At 37.8% G+C, this 14,465-nt stretch overlaps 1 protein-coding gene across 2 annotated transcripts in view; it reads right to left on the bottom strand.

Moving 5' to 3' along the window:
- pcdh15a (protocadherin-related 15a) overlaps window positions 1-14,465 on the bottom strand; it is a 351,466-nt gene that overhangs the window by 36,673 nt on the left and 300,328 nt on the right. For both annotated transcript variants that reach the window (XM_073873588.1, XM_073873587.1), the window contains one exon: window positions 11,379-11,555. In XM_073873588.1, coding sequence (XP_073729689.1) covers window positions 11,379-11,555 — 177 coding nt within the window. The remainder of the gene's footprint in view (window positions 1-11,378; window positions 11,556-14,465) is intronic.

The raw sequence follows: 14,465 nt of genomic DNA, 5'->3' as shown, positions 1-14,465 counted from the left end.
GCCAGATTCACATATCAAAACCAAACATCATCCCAATGGGCATTTGGTAGCCTGTCTGGAACCGAGATGATTTTAAACCACAATACTGTATGACACTTGCATTATATGCGAACGGCCCCTACGCTACTAGAATTCTGCTTTTCTCTCCCTGTCTCGTCCTCGCCCCCAAGTACAATGAGACAAACAGACCCAGTTCCTGCTGCGGTAAAGGTCATCCCACCACTGATCTCTACTGGCTGTCCTTCGACCACCGGCTGAACCAGTTTAATCCGCTTCCCTGCTTCTTATCCCTACCGTGTTTATATATATAAATATATATTAATCTCTCCCAAGGGTTTTTGTCCTTCTAGGAGTTTTTCCCACTGGGTTTTCTCCTAGGGTGTTTTTCGTCCCCGGGAGAGTCAGTCAACTTTGGCTTAACTTAGCACTTTACTGTATATGTTACATTATTACTACGCTCGCTTGTATGGTTTATCCTTAGCCCCTATATTCTACTTCTTATATTATCTATTGATTTTCTGTGTTTTCCCCAACATCTACTCATGTAAAGCTGCTTTGAAACAATTAACAATTGTAAAAAGCGCTATATAAATAAAACTGAATTGAATTCAAAACTAGCCCTAAAACATTCAAATGACTATTCACAGCCAAAATACCATCAATTAACAAATGAAATCAACTTGTGAAAACAGTTTAAAAGTAGCCCAAACCATAACTCTGCCAAAAAACAGAGGACTTGGCAACGCAGCGTCGAGTTCATGCTTTATCTCTGGATAAATGTACAAGGCAAAGTTCAGTTGGAGAAAGTTGTTTTTAAGAAGTTTTCAGATATAGGCAAAGAAAACACAATGATCAAAAGGCACGACACTATTTTATTGCTTTATGTTATGAAAGACATGAACGCTGCAGAATGTTCAGCGTGTGACCCCATAACCTTAATAATGTGTGTTGCCATGTTTCTGTGACAAGAATCGTAAATAAGAGGTAAATATAAGACGTGAACTTCAACACAATTCTTTTCGCCTGTGCACAAGGTATTTTTTTCATCCAATTAAGAAAATACTATGATTTACGTTTTTACATGCATACTTTTCTCCTGATGATCAGATCACAGATTGGACTTCACCACTACTTTCAATAAGATCGAAATTTGCATTCGATCGACCTCAATTGTATTGAATAAGGTGTTTACATGAACAATCTGATTGAGCCATCAATACCTTTACTAACAGATTACTTGGTTGCATGTAAACGTAGCTAGTGTGAAGCATCTGAGCAGGGCGGAAGGAGACAGGAATTCTGCTAATGATGACAGCATAACCCCAGCTACATTTAGCCTTTTCAGTTCATCTTATGGGTTACTAGGCAACATGATATGATGGAAATACTTATTTGCCCCTGCGTGAGTAATACGGCTTTACTGTGCTCGCATCTACCTATGTGTTATTACTTAATGTCTTGAATTAGTACAAAGCCGATAACCTGTCCCACTCGAAAGCAGAGCTTTGTTCCTCGACTAATATTGTTAAAGGACTTCCCTGAAGACACTTTGTCGATCGATAATGTTTACAGAGACCTGCATGTTAAGTACTTCATAAGTATCTACGTCAAACCAATTAGCCCTGCTGCAACGGAAACACTTCAATAGAAGCACTGCTCAAACATGAATGTTCAAACACGATCAATGCGCCTCGTATAAAGACTGATGAAAGACTGTTTTTGATCTACAGTGTCATTAGTCTCAGACTCAGACGTTACGCTATCGGCTGAAGGTCTGATGCATACGGCACACTTAACTAGAAATGCTTCAAAGTCTTCCTCTGATTGGATTTTTCCAAATACAGGATTTTTTAAAGTATGCGAGCATACACAGTATAGCGTCTTGAAAAGACGTCTTTACTTGAAGCAAAAGGTGGAATCTAAAAGAGATATTTTAATGTGCTAGCTATTGATGTTGTAAAGTTTTAAAACGTCCGTGAATGATGGTTGCACACCGGTCTGTTATTGTGAAGTCTTCTCCACGGCCCTAAACACGATGCGGCATAAAGCGTAACATAATTGGTTGCTTTACGTGTCAGTCATATGGCCTCTTGGCCATTCAAAGTGGCCATGTATCAGTTTTAGTATTGCATTGTACATGTAGTCTACTGCAAATCATCTGAATATTGTGTGTACATATTGTACATGAGCACATCTGAGACCCTGTCTGTGATATCCAAGTAAAAGTCTCATAACCTATGTGATAAAAACCACGTGTAATGATTCAAAAAATGATGGCTCAACCGGTAAGTACTCATAATGGCAATCAATACGGCCTCATATTGTACTGTGGTCAGTCAGATCTCATTACAACAACCTCAGAAATTAGTCATTCTCTCAGAATTTGACATGATTAATTTCAAAAACCTTTGAAGAAACAGTACAACATCTTAAAGCATCAACTTGCAGCCTTGACACGCTCCCCATATACTTTCTTAAAAAGGTACTTTTTACTGATCTCTTAAAAATAATAAATACCTCTCCGATCACAGGCACTTTTCCAGAGGCCCTAAAAACGGCAGATGTTAAGCATCTCTTAAAAAAGAGTAACCTAGACAAAACCATACCAACTACAGATCTCAAGATCATTAAAAAGGTTGCTTTCAATCAGCCAAACAAATTCTTAGACTAAAATGGCTATCTGGACAATTTCAATCTGGTTTACGTCAGCATCATAGCACAGAGACTGTGCTCATAAAGATAATAAATTATATTCGATTAAACTCTTAAAATATCAGTGCTGGTGCTACTAGATCTTAGTGCTGCCTTTGACAAGGTAAATCACACCATACTCTTACATAGACTAGGAAACTGGGTAGGGCTCTCTGGGATGGTCCTCAAATGATTTAAGTTATACCTAAAAGGGAGAGGTTACTATGTGAACATAGGTAACCATAAATCTGAGTGGACATCCATGACATGTGGAGTCCCACAGGGCTCTATTCTTGCCCCGCTTTTGTTTAATTTGTATATTCTCCCACTTGGTCAAATAATAAAAAAACAATCAAATGGCTTACCACAGCTATGCAGATGACACCTTGATATACTTAGCCCTGTCACCCAATGACTACAACCCCATTGACTCCCTATGTAAGTGCATCAATAAAAACAGTTAGATGCGTCAAAACTTCCTCCAGTTAAACAAAGCCAAAACTGAAGTCATATTTGGAAATAAAGATGAAACTCTCAAGGTTAACACATACCTTGACTCTAGGGGTCTAAAGAAACAAAATAAAGTCAGAAATCTTAGTGTAATTTTAGAGTCTGACCTTAATTTCAGTAGTCATGTGAAAGCAATATGCAAATCTGCCGCGCGCATTTTGATTCTGTTTATAGATTCCTGACTTTTTCAGTCATTCTCGGACGGCGAACAGTAGTGAGCGTTGTGCAGTTGTATCTATCTGCCAGGACCTGCCACAAGAATCTTCTTTCATTACACTCGACACTATGACTGACCGTAGCAAACCTTCAAAGGTTTGGTTAAACTTTGTGAAAAAAAGACTGTAGTATTGCCAAATGCAATACATGGGCAAGGATATTTCGTGTAAGGGAGGCAATACCTCTAATATGATGAAACATTTGCTTCAACACAGCATTAATCTGAAGGAATGTACCATGTTTAAATCTCTCAGCCGCGATTCCTCCTGCAACGCACCAGATACAGCTAATAATAGCATACTGTCTCACACTCAGGTACAACACACAGATTCACCTTCGAATTAAAGCAGCATACTTCTGGATCTCTTTTGTTTATTCGTTTTTTATAGCAATCACGATAAAAAACATAAGGCAGCTGAACAGTTTATTTAAAATTATATCAATTTGTATAATTCATTCTGTCACTTAAAAAAAAAATGCAGTTCTATTCATAAAAAAAAAACTTTTGTTAATGGACAAGCCAAAGCTTTGAATGACTCTAAATGAATGATTCAGTAAAAATCATTTTAAAACAGTCACTTGTTACTCCCTTATGTACTAATGTATTCAGTATTTTTATTTGAGATTCCATTCACTGTAGCCATGAAGGGTTTTATTTTTCTCTTACTGTACATTACTGCCGGTTATATCTTTTATGTTGTATTGTTTTGTTTTATACCTAAATAGTTTTGGCTTGTACAGTAATTGCTTTGGATTATTCCTAAATTAGTCATTTTTAGAATTGTCACAGATAACAGTTACAGCCAACAGGTTATAGACTAAGGGCCCTATTTTAACGATCTAAGCGCATTGTCTAACGCGCACAGCGCAACGTCTAAATGGGCGTGTCCGAATCCACTTTTGCTAATTTAACGACGGGAAAAATCGTTTTTGCGCCAGCGCATGGTCGAAAAGGGTAGGTCCTATTGTAATGGGAGTATTTTGGGCGTAACGTGCAGTAAACCAATGAGAGTCACAGCTCTCATTCCCTTTAAAAGCAAGTTGCGCTGGCGCTATGTCTAATCCCTATTTAGATGACGGACTTTGTAAACTGAAAAACTAAGCAGAGGAAGAAGATCCCCAGTTTAAGATTAATGTTAAATAATTGTGTTGTTTTTCACTTGTATTGAAATTGTTATTTTTTTATTAAAACCTTTAAAACCCGTTTTCTTTTAGTCATGGAAGTAAAAAGCAGGCTTGTAATTGCTTTAAATGTATGGCTATCCAATATCATCAAAAAATAATTTACAAGTATGTAAGATAAGGTTTGTACTCTAAAAATACTTACAGGAGATAAAGAAATTACAAACGGCTCTCCTCACGTTTCAGCACTTTGGACAGCGGTTTTTTTAGCAAAGAGTTGTTTTTAAGCATTACTTAAAATGTTTGTCATCTCGCCATATCCACAGGTACATCATATACAATAAATCTGTGAGGTAGCATAAAAAAAACATTTAAAAACAGACGCATTTGTTTAAAGCAAAGCATTTATTTACTTACCAGGCTGCAGGTGAAGCAGCTCTTTGCGCCTTCTAACGTCTCATAATCAGTCCTCCTTTATAAATATGTCCAAGAGACTCAATAATAATCTCTTAAATTCAATCCTTTAATCTTTCATATTTAAAAGCATTTTTGTGCTGCTGCGCATTTATGTACTTTGTGATAAGCAAACCCGCGTTGTCCTCCCGTTTATAGGCGCATATTATTACTAATGCGCTCTTTAAATAACATAAAACACATTGCGCCATTGACTTTAGACTTTAGACCAGGTTTTTGTTGGTCAATGGCGTAGTCTATTTTAGTTGCCTCAAAATAGCAACGCGCCAACAATGCGCCTGAACACACCTCGTTTTTCAGACCATAACGCCCATGGGCGCAAAGGGGGCGCAAATGCATTTGCTATTTAAACAACGCGGCGCTAAACGTGAAAATTAGGGTGGAAACTAGCGAAAGACACTTGCGTCGCGCATTGCGCTGCATTGCGCCGGGTGTAAGATAGAGCCCTAAATGTTGCAAGAATAAATGAAAAATTCTTGAAAGTATTTGCCTTTTTTTCTCTCACTAAAAATACTGGATTCTGAATCAGAAATCGTTAAAAGTCGATAAGCGGAATTGGTATCGGAATCTGAATCGCTAAATTTAAAATGATACCCAACCCTAGTCCTCAGGGGCCGGTTGCACCAGCTGGGCGTAATAAACCTTGTCGTAAGACTAGTTTGGAACGTAAAAGGTGCTTTACTTTTGACGTAGAATTTACACCTGTTGCACCATTTAGCGTGTAGCATACGTCTGAGACTAAATCTTACGTCTAGTCAAGGGTTAGTCTTGCGTGTTTTTTTCGCTGCTTTTTCTGGACGAGCTGTTTGACCGACATGTCAAACAACCAATCACAGTTTGTTTCGTCTAGCATCACGTTTTGGACTCCCCACAATAACAAGCCAGCTGGCAACAAGTCAATTATTGAAATAACCAGCCAACCGAATAGCATCTAAATAAACAACATCATAGAACAAAGTTGTGCACTTCATCAATAGCCACACCAATGAGACGCTCCCGATAAACATCTTTTTGAAACATATTACTTTTTAACACCTACAAGCAAATCAGGAGAACCGAAATATTTGACCCCACTAACTGCCTCAAGCAAAACTCTTGGACGTCTTTTAGAGAGTCTATACCGTGAACTTTGCATATTTTTGAGAATCCAATGTTTAGCTTTTAATGGTAACTGGTTATTATTATCCACGTGAACACAACTGATTCTATTCTTCAATGGAACGTCAGAGCTTTGTTTTACAGGGACCGAAACTAACCGCAACAATCGCGTCTCCTGGAAAGCCGGTTTATTTCAACCAATCAAAGACGACTTCGACATTCTCACAGGGTTTCCAGAAAAGTGTACGAAAAACATCAGACGTTCAGCCAACAGTCTGTGGGTGTGACGTCTGAGGCTGAGACTAGTCAAGGGTAGGCGTAAGTATAAAGTCTTGAGTTTTTTTCTATGGCAAAACTAGAAATATTGTAGTGTGACGAGACATTAGCGCATCTAATACGCAGGATACGTGAGCAGTGTGCTTTCATGCATGGCAGAGAGACCTCACTAATAAATGATATCATAAAAAACATAAATATTTAAAAAGACACAGCAGATAACTTATTAAAAGCTTTCAATTAATTTCGTTTTAATCCAGAGCTGTTAGAATTAATCTGCAAATGGTTTTGTGCAAACGGTAAAGGCTTTCATTTAGTTAATGTGCAGGTTGTGTTTGATGGGTCTGCACGTGACACATGCATCTTGAGGGAGAGGGCACTAGTAAATGTGAGGAGGGAAAAGCTCTCATTTGTCATCTATTAACTGGTGGCAGTAAGTGTAAGTATATTTTTAACTGTAGTAAACGTGAATGGAGTCAATATCACTGGGGTTAAACGCATATGTGCATATATCATCTATGCTGACCAGAGCTGAGACTGGTTGTAGTTTCAGATGGTGCAACAGGCGTAAATATTGTAGGGCTTACACCCAACTTTTTTACGCAACCGACCCCGGATCCTTTACATTACATTTAGAATATATTTGAAAGTATTATTACTTGTTTATAAATCACTTTATGGCTTAAGACCAAAATACATGACAGATATGCTAACTAAATATAAATAAACATGATTATAACCACTAAAACAATAATACAATAATAAGCTCTGTTCTCTTTTCACAGATCTCAATCTTGAGAATTCAACCCATTCTCACTCCTCAAGGCGTCAAAATCTGAAGCATGTTCAAACACCTTCAGTATCAGTATGAAGACGTGAAGGGTGCCCCTATGCGTCACTATATTGACGAAATGGGTACTCCGTTGCTTTCATGCTAATCCCTCAGCGTCGGATATAGACGAAAGGGAATCTCGGAAGGTGGTGCTGTCGCGTTGTGCGGCGGTCGGCGGGATCATGCCGCTTCTAAGACGGTGACTACTCAATTTTTGTTCCAAATTTTTTACCATTGTCGCTTGGGGTTGGGGTTAGAACGACTTTCTGTTACATAAAATTACATCCTACCCCAAACCCAACTCTAACCCTAACCCCAAGCGACAATGGTTTAAAAATCAGAAGACACAAAATATAAACCAATACAGACATCCTAACCCAAACCCGAACTCTTACCCCAAGCAACAGTGGCTTAAAAATCAGAAGACAAAAAGTATAAACAAACTGACATCCAAACCCCAAATCTAACCCCAACCACAAGCGACAATGGTTTAAAAATTTGAAAAAAATTGAGTAGTTACCATCCAGAAGCGGCATGATCCTGCCGATCGTCGCATAACGTGACGGCATCACCTTCCGGGATTCCCTTTCGTCTATATCCGACGCTGAGGGATTAGCATGAAAGCAACGGAGTTCCCATTTCGTCTATATAGTGACGCATAGGGGCACCCGTCTTCATACTGACGCTGAAGGCGTTTGAACATGCTTCAGATTTTGACGCCTTGGGAAGTGAGAATGTGTTGGAGAATTTCAGGTCTTCACAATCTAATTAAGATATTAGCTCTTACCTCATGTTGATCCCACAGTTGATGGCACCTATTGACTCCCATAGTAGGAAAATACCAATGACCTATTGACTGACTTGAAAAAAATACTATGGAAGTCAATGGGTGCTGTTAACTGTGAGGTTAATATCAATTATCAAAATATTTTCTTTTGTGTTCAACAGAATAAAAACAGCTCATACAAGTTTGGAACAACATGAGGCATATACTTTTTTTCTATATGACTATGACAAATATTACATGGCTATAATATTTACTATCCAAGCATTCTTCAATCCAAGCAGTTTGAGCGATTATTGGCCAGCTGCACAAACATCTGTCTTTCGTAAGCTGAGCATATTTCCTTGCCTCATCTCCAACCAACATTTTCCCTGAACTGAATAGACGTCAGTTTGTTTATCTTGCCAACAGCATAAACATTATTTCATATAACACCACATACAGACAACAAACATGCATCTTCTCTATAGACGTGTATTTTAAATAGACTAAGACATGCACATCATTTTCCATTTATTATGATAGATTTTAGTAGTCTAATTTAATCAGATCATTCATTTTATTTATGTTCTCAACAACAGCAGATGAGAGATTGAGGGATGCTTGAGAAATCTAGGTCAGTAACCCTTTTAAATACAGTATGATACTGTTATGACGCTTCGGACAGTCTGTATATTGACGATGTTAATGTCTTAAGGGATATGCACAGATATGTTAGCTCAAACAGATACAAATTGTGTCATATTTAAAAGTATTTACTATAAGTATTATAACCAAATTTGCCTTCATAACAGATTAGTCATGCACACACTTATTTAAATATCTGCCCATAAGTTAGTTTCCGCTCTATTGCTACTCATTTTTAACATTTACGATCAAATCTGTTCATGCATGAATTTTATAATGAATCCTGTGATCTTTAAATATAACATATTAATACACATTCACTCTACATTCACCAGTGTTTCATCTCTTCTCACATTAGATACGCTTTTGTGTTAGAAAAGAAACAGCATGTGCAGACTCATGCTGTTGTAGATGCGTAGTGCGAATGCGCTGAAGAATGAATGGCTGTTTTTATCCTGTTTCACACAGTCAATGTGCTTCTACCCAGCAGGATGACTGAATTCATCAATACAGCGCACCGCTGTGAGTGATCAAATGGGCACAAAACTAGTTTTGGTGTCAGACTGCAAACTCTGCTGCTGAGATGATTTCAATGTTCATGACCTGAGACATGAGAAAACAAACTCGTCTCAAGCAGAACATTTAAGCGCAGTCTTAATAACAGCACATCCAAATGTAAATCTTATTCCATTACACAGAGTCAAATAGTAGTTGTACACACACAAACTACTAGAAAAAAACAATAGCTATGTTTACATGCAAAAAATTCTGTCAATCCGGCTGAATTTAATCTGATTGCAGGTTACGTCAGTACCATTTAACATTGCAATCTCATTAAAATGTTTCTTTACATGTACATTTTATATCATCCAAACCAAAAGTCTGCGCAAGCTCACAGCCAGGGTTGCCAGATTCACGTATCAAAACCATCCCAATGGACATTCAAAACTAGCCCAAAAGAATCAAATGCCAATAACTTATGATTTTTAACCCTAAAAAAAAATTCTTGTAAAACAGTTTAAACAGTAACCTAAATTTGAACTTAAAAAAGCAGAGGACTTGGCAACGCTGCACACAGCATCTCTCGTCGAGTTCATGCTTTATCTCTGGATAAATGTACAAAGTTCAGAGTCAAAGTTTGGAGAAAGTTTTCAGATATAGGCAAAGAAAACACACTTTTCGAAATGCACGGCGCTATTTTATTGATTTATGTAATGTTATGAGAGACATGAACACTGTAGAATGTACAGCGCCCCATTCCCATTACAACGTGTGTTGCCATTGCCTTGCTATTGCATGTTTTTGTGACGTGAATCATGTAATACGTAAATAAGAGGTAAATAAAAGACGTGAATTTAAGCACAATTATTATGTGCATGTGCACAATGTATTTTTGCATCCGCACCCTGTTCGGGACGTGTCCGGCGGAACTGGCACGAATGGCCACCCTATTAGCATGCTACAGCGCTAATGTGGCTAAAGATACTAATATATCTACAGATATAATATATACAGACAGATACTAATGTCTCAGACTGTATTCACATGAATCAGATTTATTTTCAAGCGAAAGCGCTCAGTGTCTGCTGTGAGGACCTGTAGCTCATTTGCATTTTTTTGCTCCCACCCAAACAGAGGCATTTTGTACATGCTATAATAAATGATCTGCGTGGTATTATGAGCAGAAACTTCACAGACACATTCTAGGCACACCTGATACTTATATTACATCTTGTAAAAATGGGCATAAAACATGAAGTTTGGTAAGTAGCCTTATTTTTACTGAGGTTTAATTACACAGTAATGATATTTTATTATATACATTAATTTATCATAAATTCTGAGTCCCCCGACACAAAAACCAGAGAACAAATAAGAGCAAAAAATAACGAGTGTGGAAAACAAGGTAGAATAGAGCAGGTGGATGATGATCTCTCTTGTGTTTGTGAATATGAATGAGATGTGTGTTGGCACAGTAAACACATATTTGAGCAGAATCCTGATGGGTCACGTTGTATACCAGAGGCACACGCGTCCGCCCACCATGCCATGGGGCAAAGCAGAGTAGAAATGAGCTTACCGCTCTGTTTCTCAACATTAAGGGATTTCTCTTTTTGGCTAAATTGGACAGGTGCTGTGAGATTTTCAAATGTAATGAATCGTCTTTTTCTCATTTACGTGTTGCATTTGTATTTTATAATTACGGGTGCGTGAGGAGAAAGAACAAGATCTAGAAAAATCACCAGACAGATTCAAACTTGAACCACCCATGTTTGCTTTAAATAAAAACTGTGACGTTATGTAAATTGATAATGAGGTAATTAGACTGTTTTAGGTTTACTAACCATACAAATGAGCATTCTTACTTTTGCTTTCGAAAAGCACAGTGTTAGTTCTCGGCTCATTTCTGGATAATAACCCGAGGGTCCACGAGCGAGGATTCGTAGCCAATTCAGCGAGGAAGTGATTTGCCTGACGGTGCAGTCCAAAGATTCGGGTTCGATTCGTACGAGTCACCGGTTCATTAAACTGATTTATGAACCGCACCAAACGAGCGATTCGTTTGCAAACCGCACAGCACACCGGTCTTTCTTTTCCATCACATATCATTCTCAAGCTCACAACTATATATTTATCGCAGTAGATGCAGCAGGGGTACAGCGCCACTCTCAGATAGCAATGCAGAACACGCTGGAACCGTCAGGCTATTTGTTTGAGACATCAGGAGTGGGTCTGTGTTTGGCTTACTTGAAGAGCTCTTGTCTGGAGATGGCTCTGTTGGTTAGAGGGTCGATGGCGTACACCTGCAGATCTGATTTAGTGTAGTCCTCCAGTTCATATCCCTCTCCATGTCGACGGGGGCCGATCGACTCCACTATCACTTTAGCACCGGGGATCTGATCTTGCACATAGCGTTCCAAAATACTGTGAAACACAGACAATGTAATGACTAGATAATATATTTTGTAGTTATACAATTTATTACATGAAATGCTCTTACATAGCAGATTTTTTTATAGGAGTAAACTGTGATAAAGTTTGCAGCATTTCTTGTTTGTGTAAAACAGGGTTCCCACACCTTAACTTCACATTCAAAGACCTTCCAAGCACTTTCCAGGTCTAATACCCTTAAATTCAAGGACTAAATGTGGGGACACATTTCAAGTGAGAGCAAGGTTACATTCTGTTACCTTTAAAGATACATTGTTACAATTCCGTTTCGAGGGAACTCGCGCTGCGTCACTGCGGTGACACTTTGGGGACGCCTCCAGGGGTAAGTGCGTCTGAATGTGTATATTAAATTCAACCAATTGTGAGGCTTAACGATGAAGACAGGGTGACGCGGGAGCCAGGAAATATATCGCTATCTGAAATATTGCCAAAGACGGCGTTACAGGGATGCAGGAAGTATGGCAAGGGAGACGCAGCGTCTCGTTCCCTTCTCAGGAAACAAGAGTTACATACATAACCCGAGACGTTTTGTCAAACACAACTATGCAAAAAAGCATTTTGGTATGAATCAACGTTCGAATACAGAAGATATAAGGATTTAAAGTGAACAGTTTAGCACGTGTGCTTAAAAAGTCTAGAATTGTATGATATTATCCTACACTACACAGGAAATAATATGGATTTATCCAGAAAGCTTCTTGCATAAAATAGATTCAAGCACTTTCAATGACCTGTATCTATACATGTATATTTTCAAAAACTTAATTTTTCCCCCAGATTCACAAACTTTCAAGGATTTCAAGGACCCATGGGAACCCTGTTAGTAATAAAACAACATCAACGCTCCATTTAAGATAACACTACCCTTTAAAACAGTATACATTAGACAGGATAGTGCATTCTGTAGTGTGCACAGTGTATATTTTTTTTCAAAAATGAAATCTTGTGAATGTGTGGGTCATATTATAATCAAAATCAAAATGATAAAAATGCATTTTGCATTTACAAAAAAAAAAGTTTTTATGAGAGTTAAGCACATTAGCTCTCATTACTGTAATGTGAAACTGTAATTAGACTTCTCATTAGATTACAGTCATTATATTAATACAATATTGAGAATAATCCTTTACAGACCCAATTATTTCTTTATTTTTAAATTAAAACTAACAGCAGGCAATACAACAGAATCTACTTTGATGCTGTTTACCAATTAAAAAATATAGCATATTATATTAAATATAGCAAATTGTATTAAACTCATCCTGTGTTTCCCTAGCCTTGTCTCTTATTTTGAAGTTCTGTTCTGTCTGCAATGTTTGTAGTCTTTTGTTCATTGGTCCTTGATGTAGATTGTTTCCTAGATGTGTCTTGTTATCTTGTTAACCCATGTGTATATAGCCCCAGGCTGTGTCCAAAACCGCCTACTTCCATAATATATAGTAGGCGAAAAGCAGTAGGCGAGGCAAGTAGTATGTCCAAATTCATAGTATTCTAAAAACAGTATGCGAAAAGTACCCGATTAGATTTTGCAGTGTGCATACAACGGACACTTCACTACCCATGATGCCCCGGGTGAGCAGTTATCCAACGAAGAAGAGGCGGCGTCATATTAGGAAATGGTGAAAAGTGCCGATGTGGCTGTATTCGTGCTGGTATGATATGGCGTGATGACGTCGTATGTCACGTGATGTATCAGTGTGGCAGATTTAGTACGTCCGAATCTCATTCATACTACCAGGATTTATACTATACAGTACCTACTGTTTTAACGGTCAGTAAGTAGGTCCTTCATCTCATTCAGTCACAGTATGCGGTTTCGGACGCAGCCCCAGTGTTTCAGTTGTCTTGTGTCAGTCGTTGAATGTATGTTTGGTGTAATAGTTTGGTTCCCTGGATTATCTTGTTTTCTTTTGCCTGCTGTGTTTTGTGTTCTTTTAATAAATGTCTGCATATGGATCCACTGCTTCTGCCTGCCTCTATCTTACCAGTCATTACACAAATATAGCTTTTTTATATTACAGTAATGAGAATTCATGTTCTCAAACTTTAGGAAAATAAAGGCATTAGGCAAAAAAAGATACCTAATGTTAAATTAATGATAATGATACTTGGCAGCATCTTATGAAACGGCTAAAATTCCACAAGGGGGCGTATTTGTTTCTGAGACATTGCACAATAAATGTGACATCCGAATATATCATTATGAATTGTGAATTTCCGGTAGTGAACTAATTGTTTACAGTATTTATATCGTAATTCAGTCAGAAACGTCAAGATTGTGAGGCGAACAAATCGTTTTGGATTAAAAGACTTGGATATATAATTTCCTTGGACTTTTGGGGATTCATGAGCAATTTGTTTCGGACAATTTCACCGAAGTGGATAAAGGGAAGCTTTTGAAGGTAAGTAAATATCCTAAATCGGCGCCGCCCGGTTCAGGTAACTAACAACTAGATTACAATTTTATGACTGCTATAAATCATATGATGCTTTGTGTGTGCGCTTAATGGAATCCTGAGAGTCTAAGCTTTCAAACAATGTGCCACATGACCGTTTATTTTGAAGATTTATTCAAATGACTTTTTGTTAAAAGTGACTTTTAATACTTGACTGTTGTGCTTTTATTTTCTTTGCCTCTCTTTAAACAATTTTTTTCTCAAAATTCCATACCAGCTGTCATATGGTATCAAGACCTATGATTGGTAAAATTTCACCATATATGGCAGTGGGGCCCCAAGTTTTTTTTTTTTATTATTATTGGATACTAATTTAATATATACATTTAATAGACTTCATTGTCTCTTAAAGTCACATATGAAGGACAGTTTGCATGCCATGTATAGAGCATGTAGATTAAACACTAACAATAAATATACACTAAAA

The sequence above is a fragment of the Misgurnus anguillicaudatus genome, chromosome 11 (genome assembly GCF_027580225.2).
Source record: "Misgurnus anguillicaudatus chromosome 11, ASM2758022v2, whole genome shotgun sequence".
Classification (NCBI taxonomy): domain Eukaryota; kingdom Metazoa; phylum Chordata; class Actinopteri; order Cypriniformes; family Cobitidae; genus Misgurnus; species Misgurnus anguillicaudatus.
This window is presented reverse-complemented; position numbering and strand designations above follow the sequence as displayed.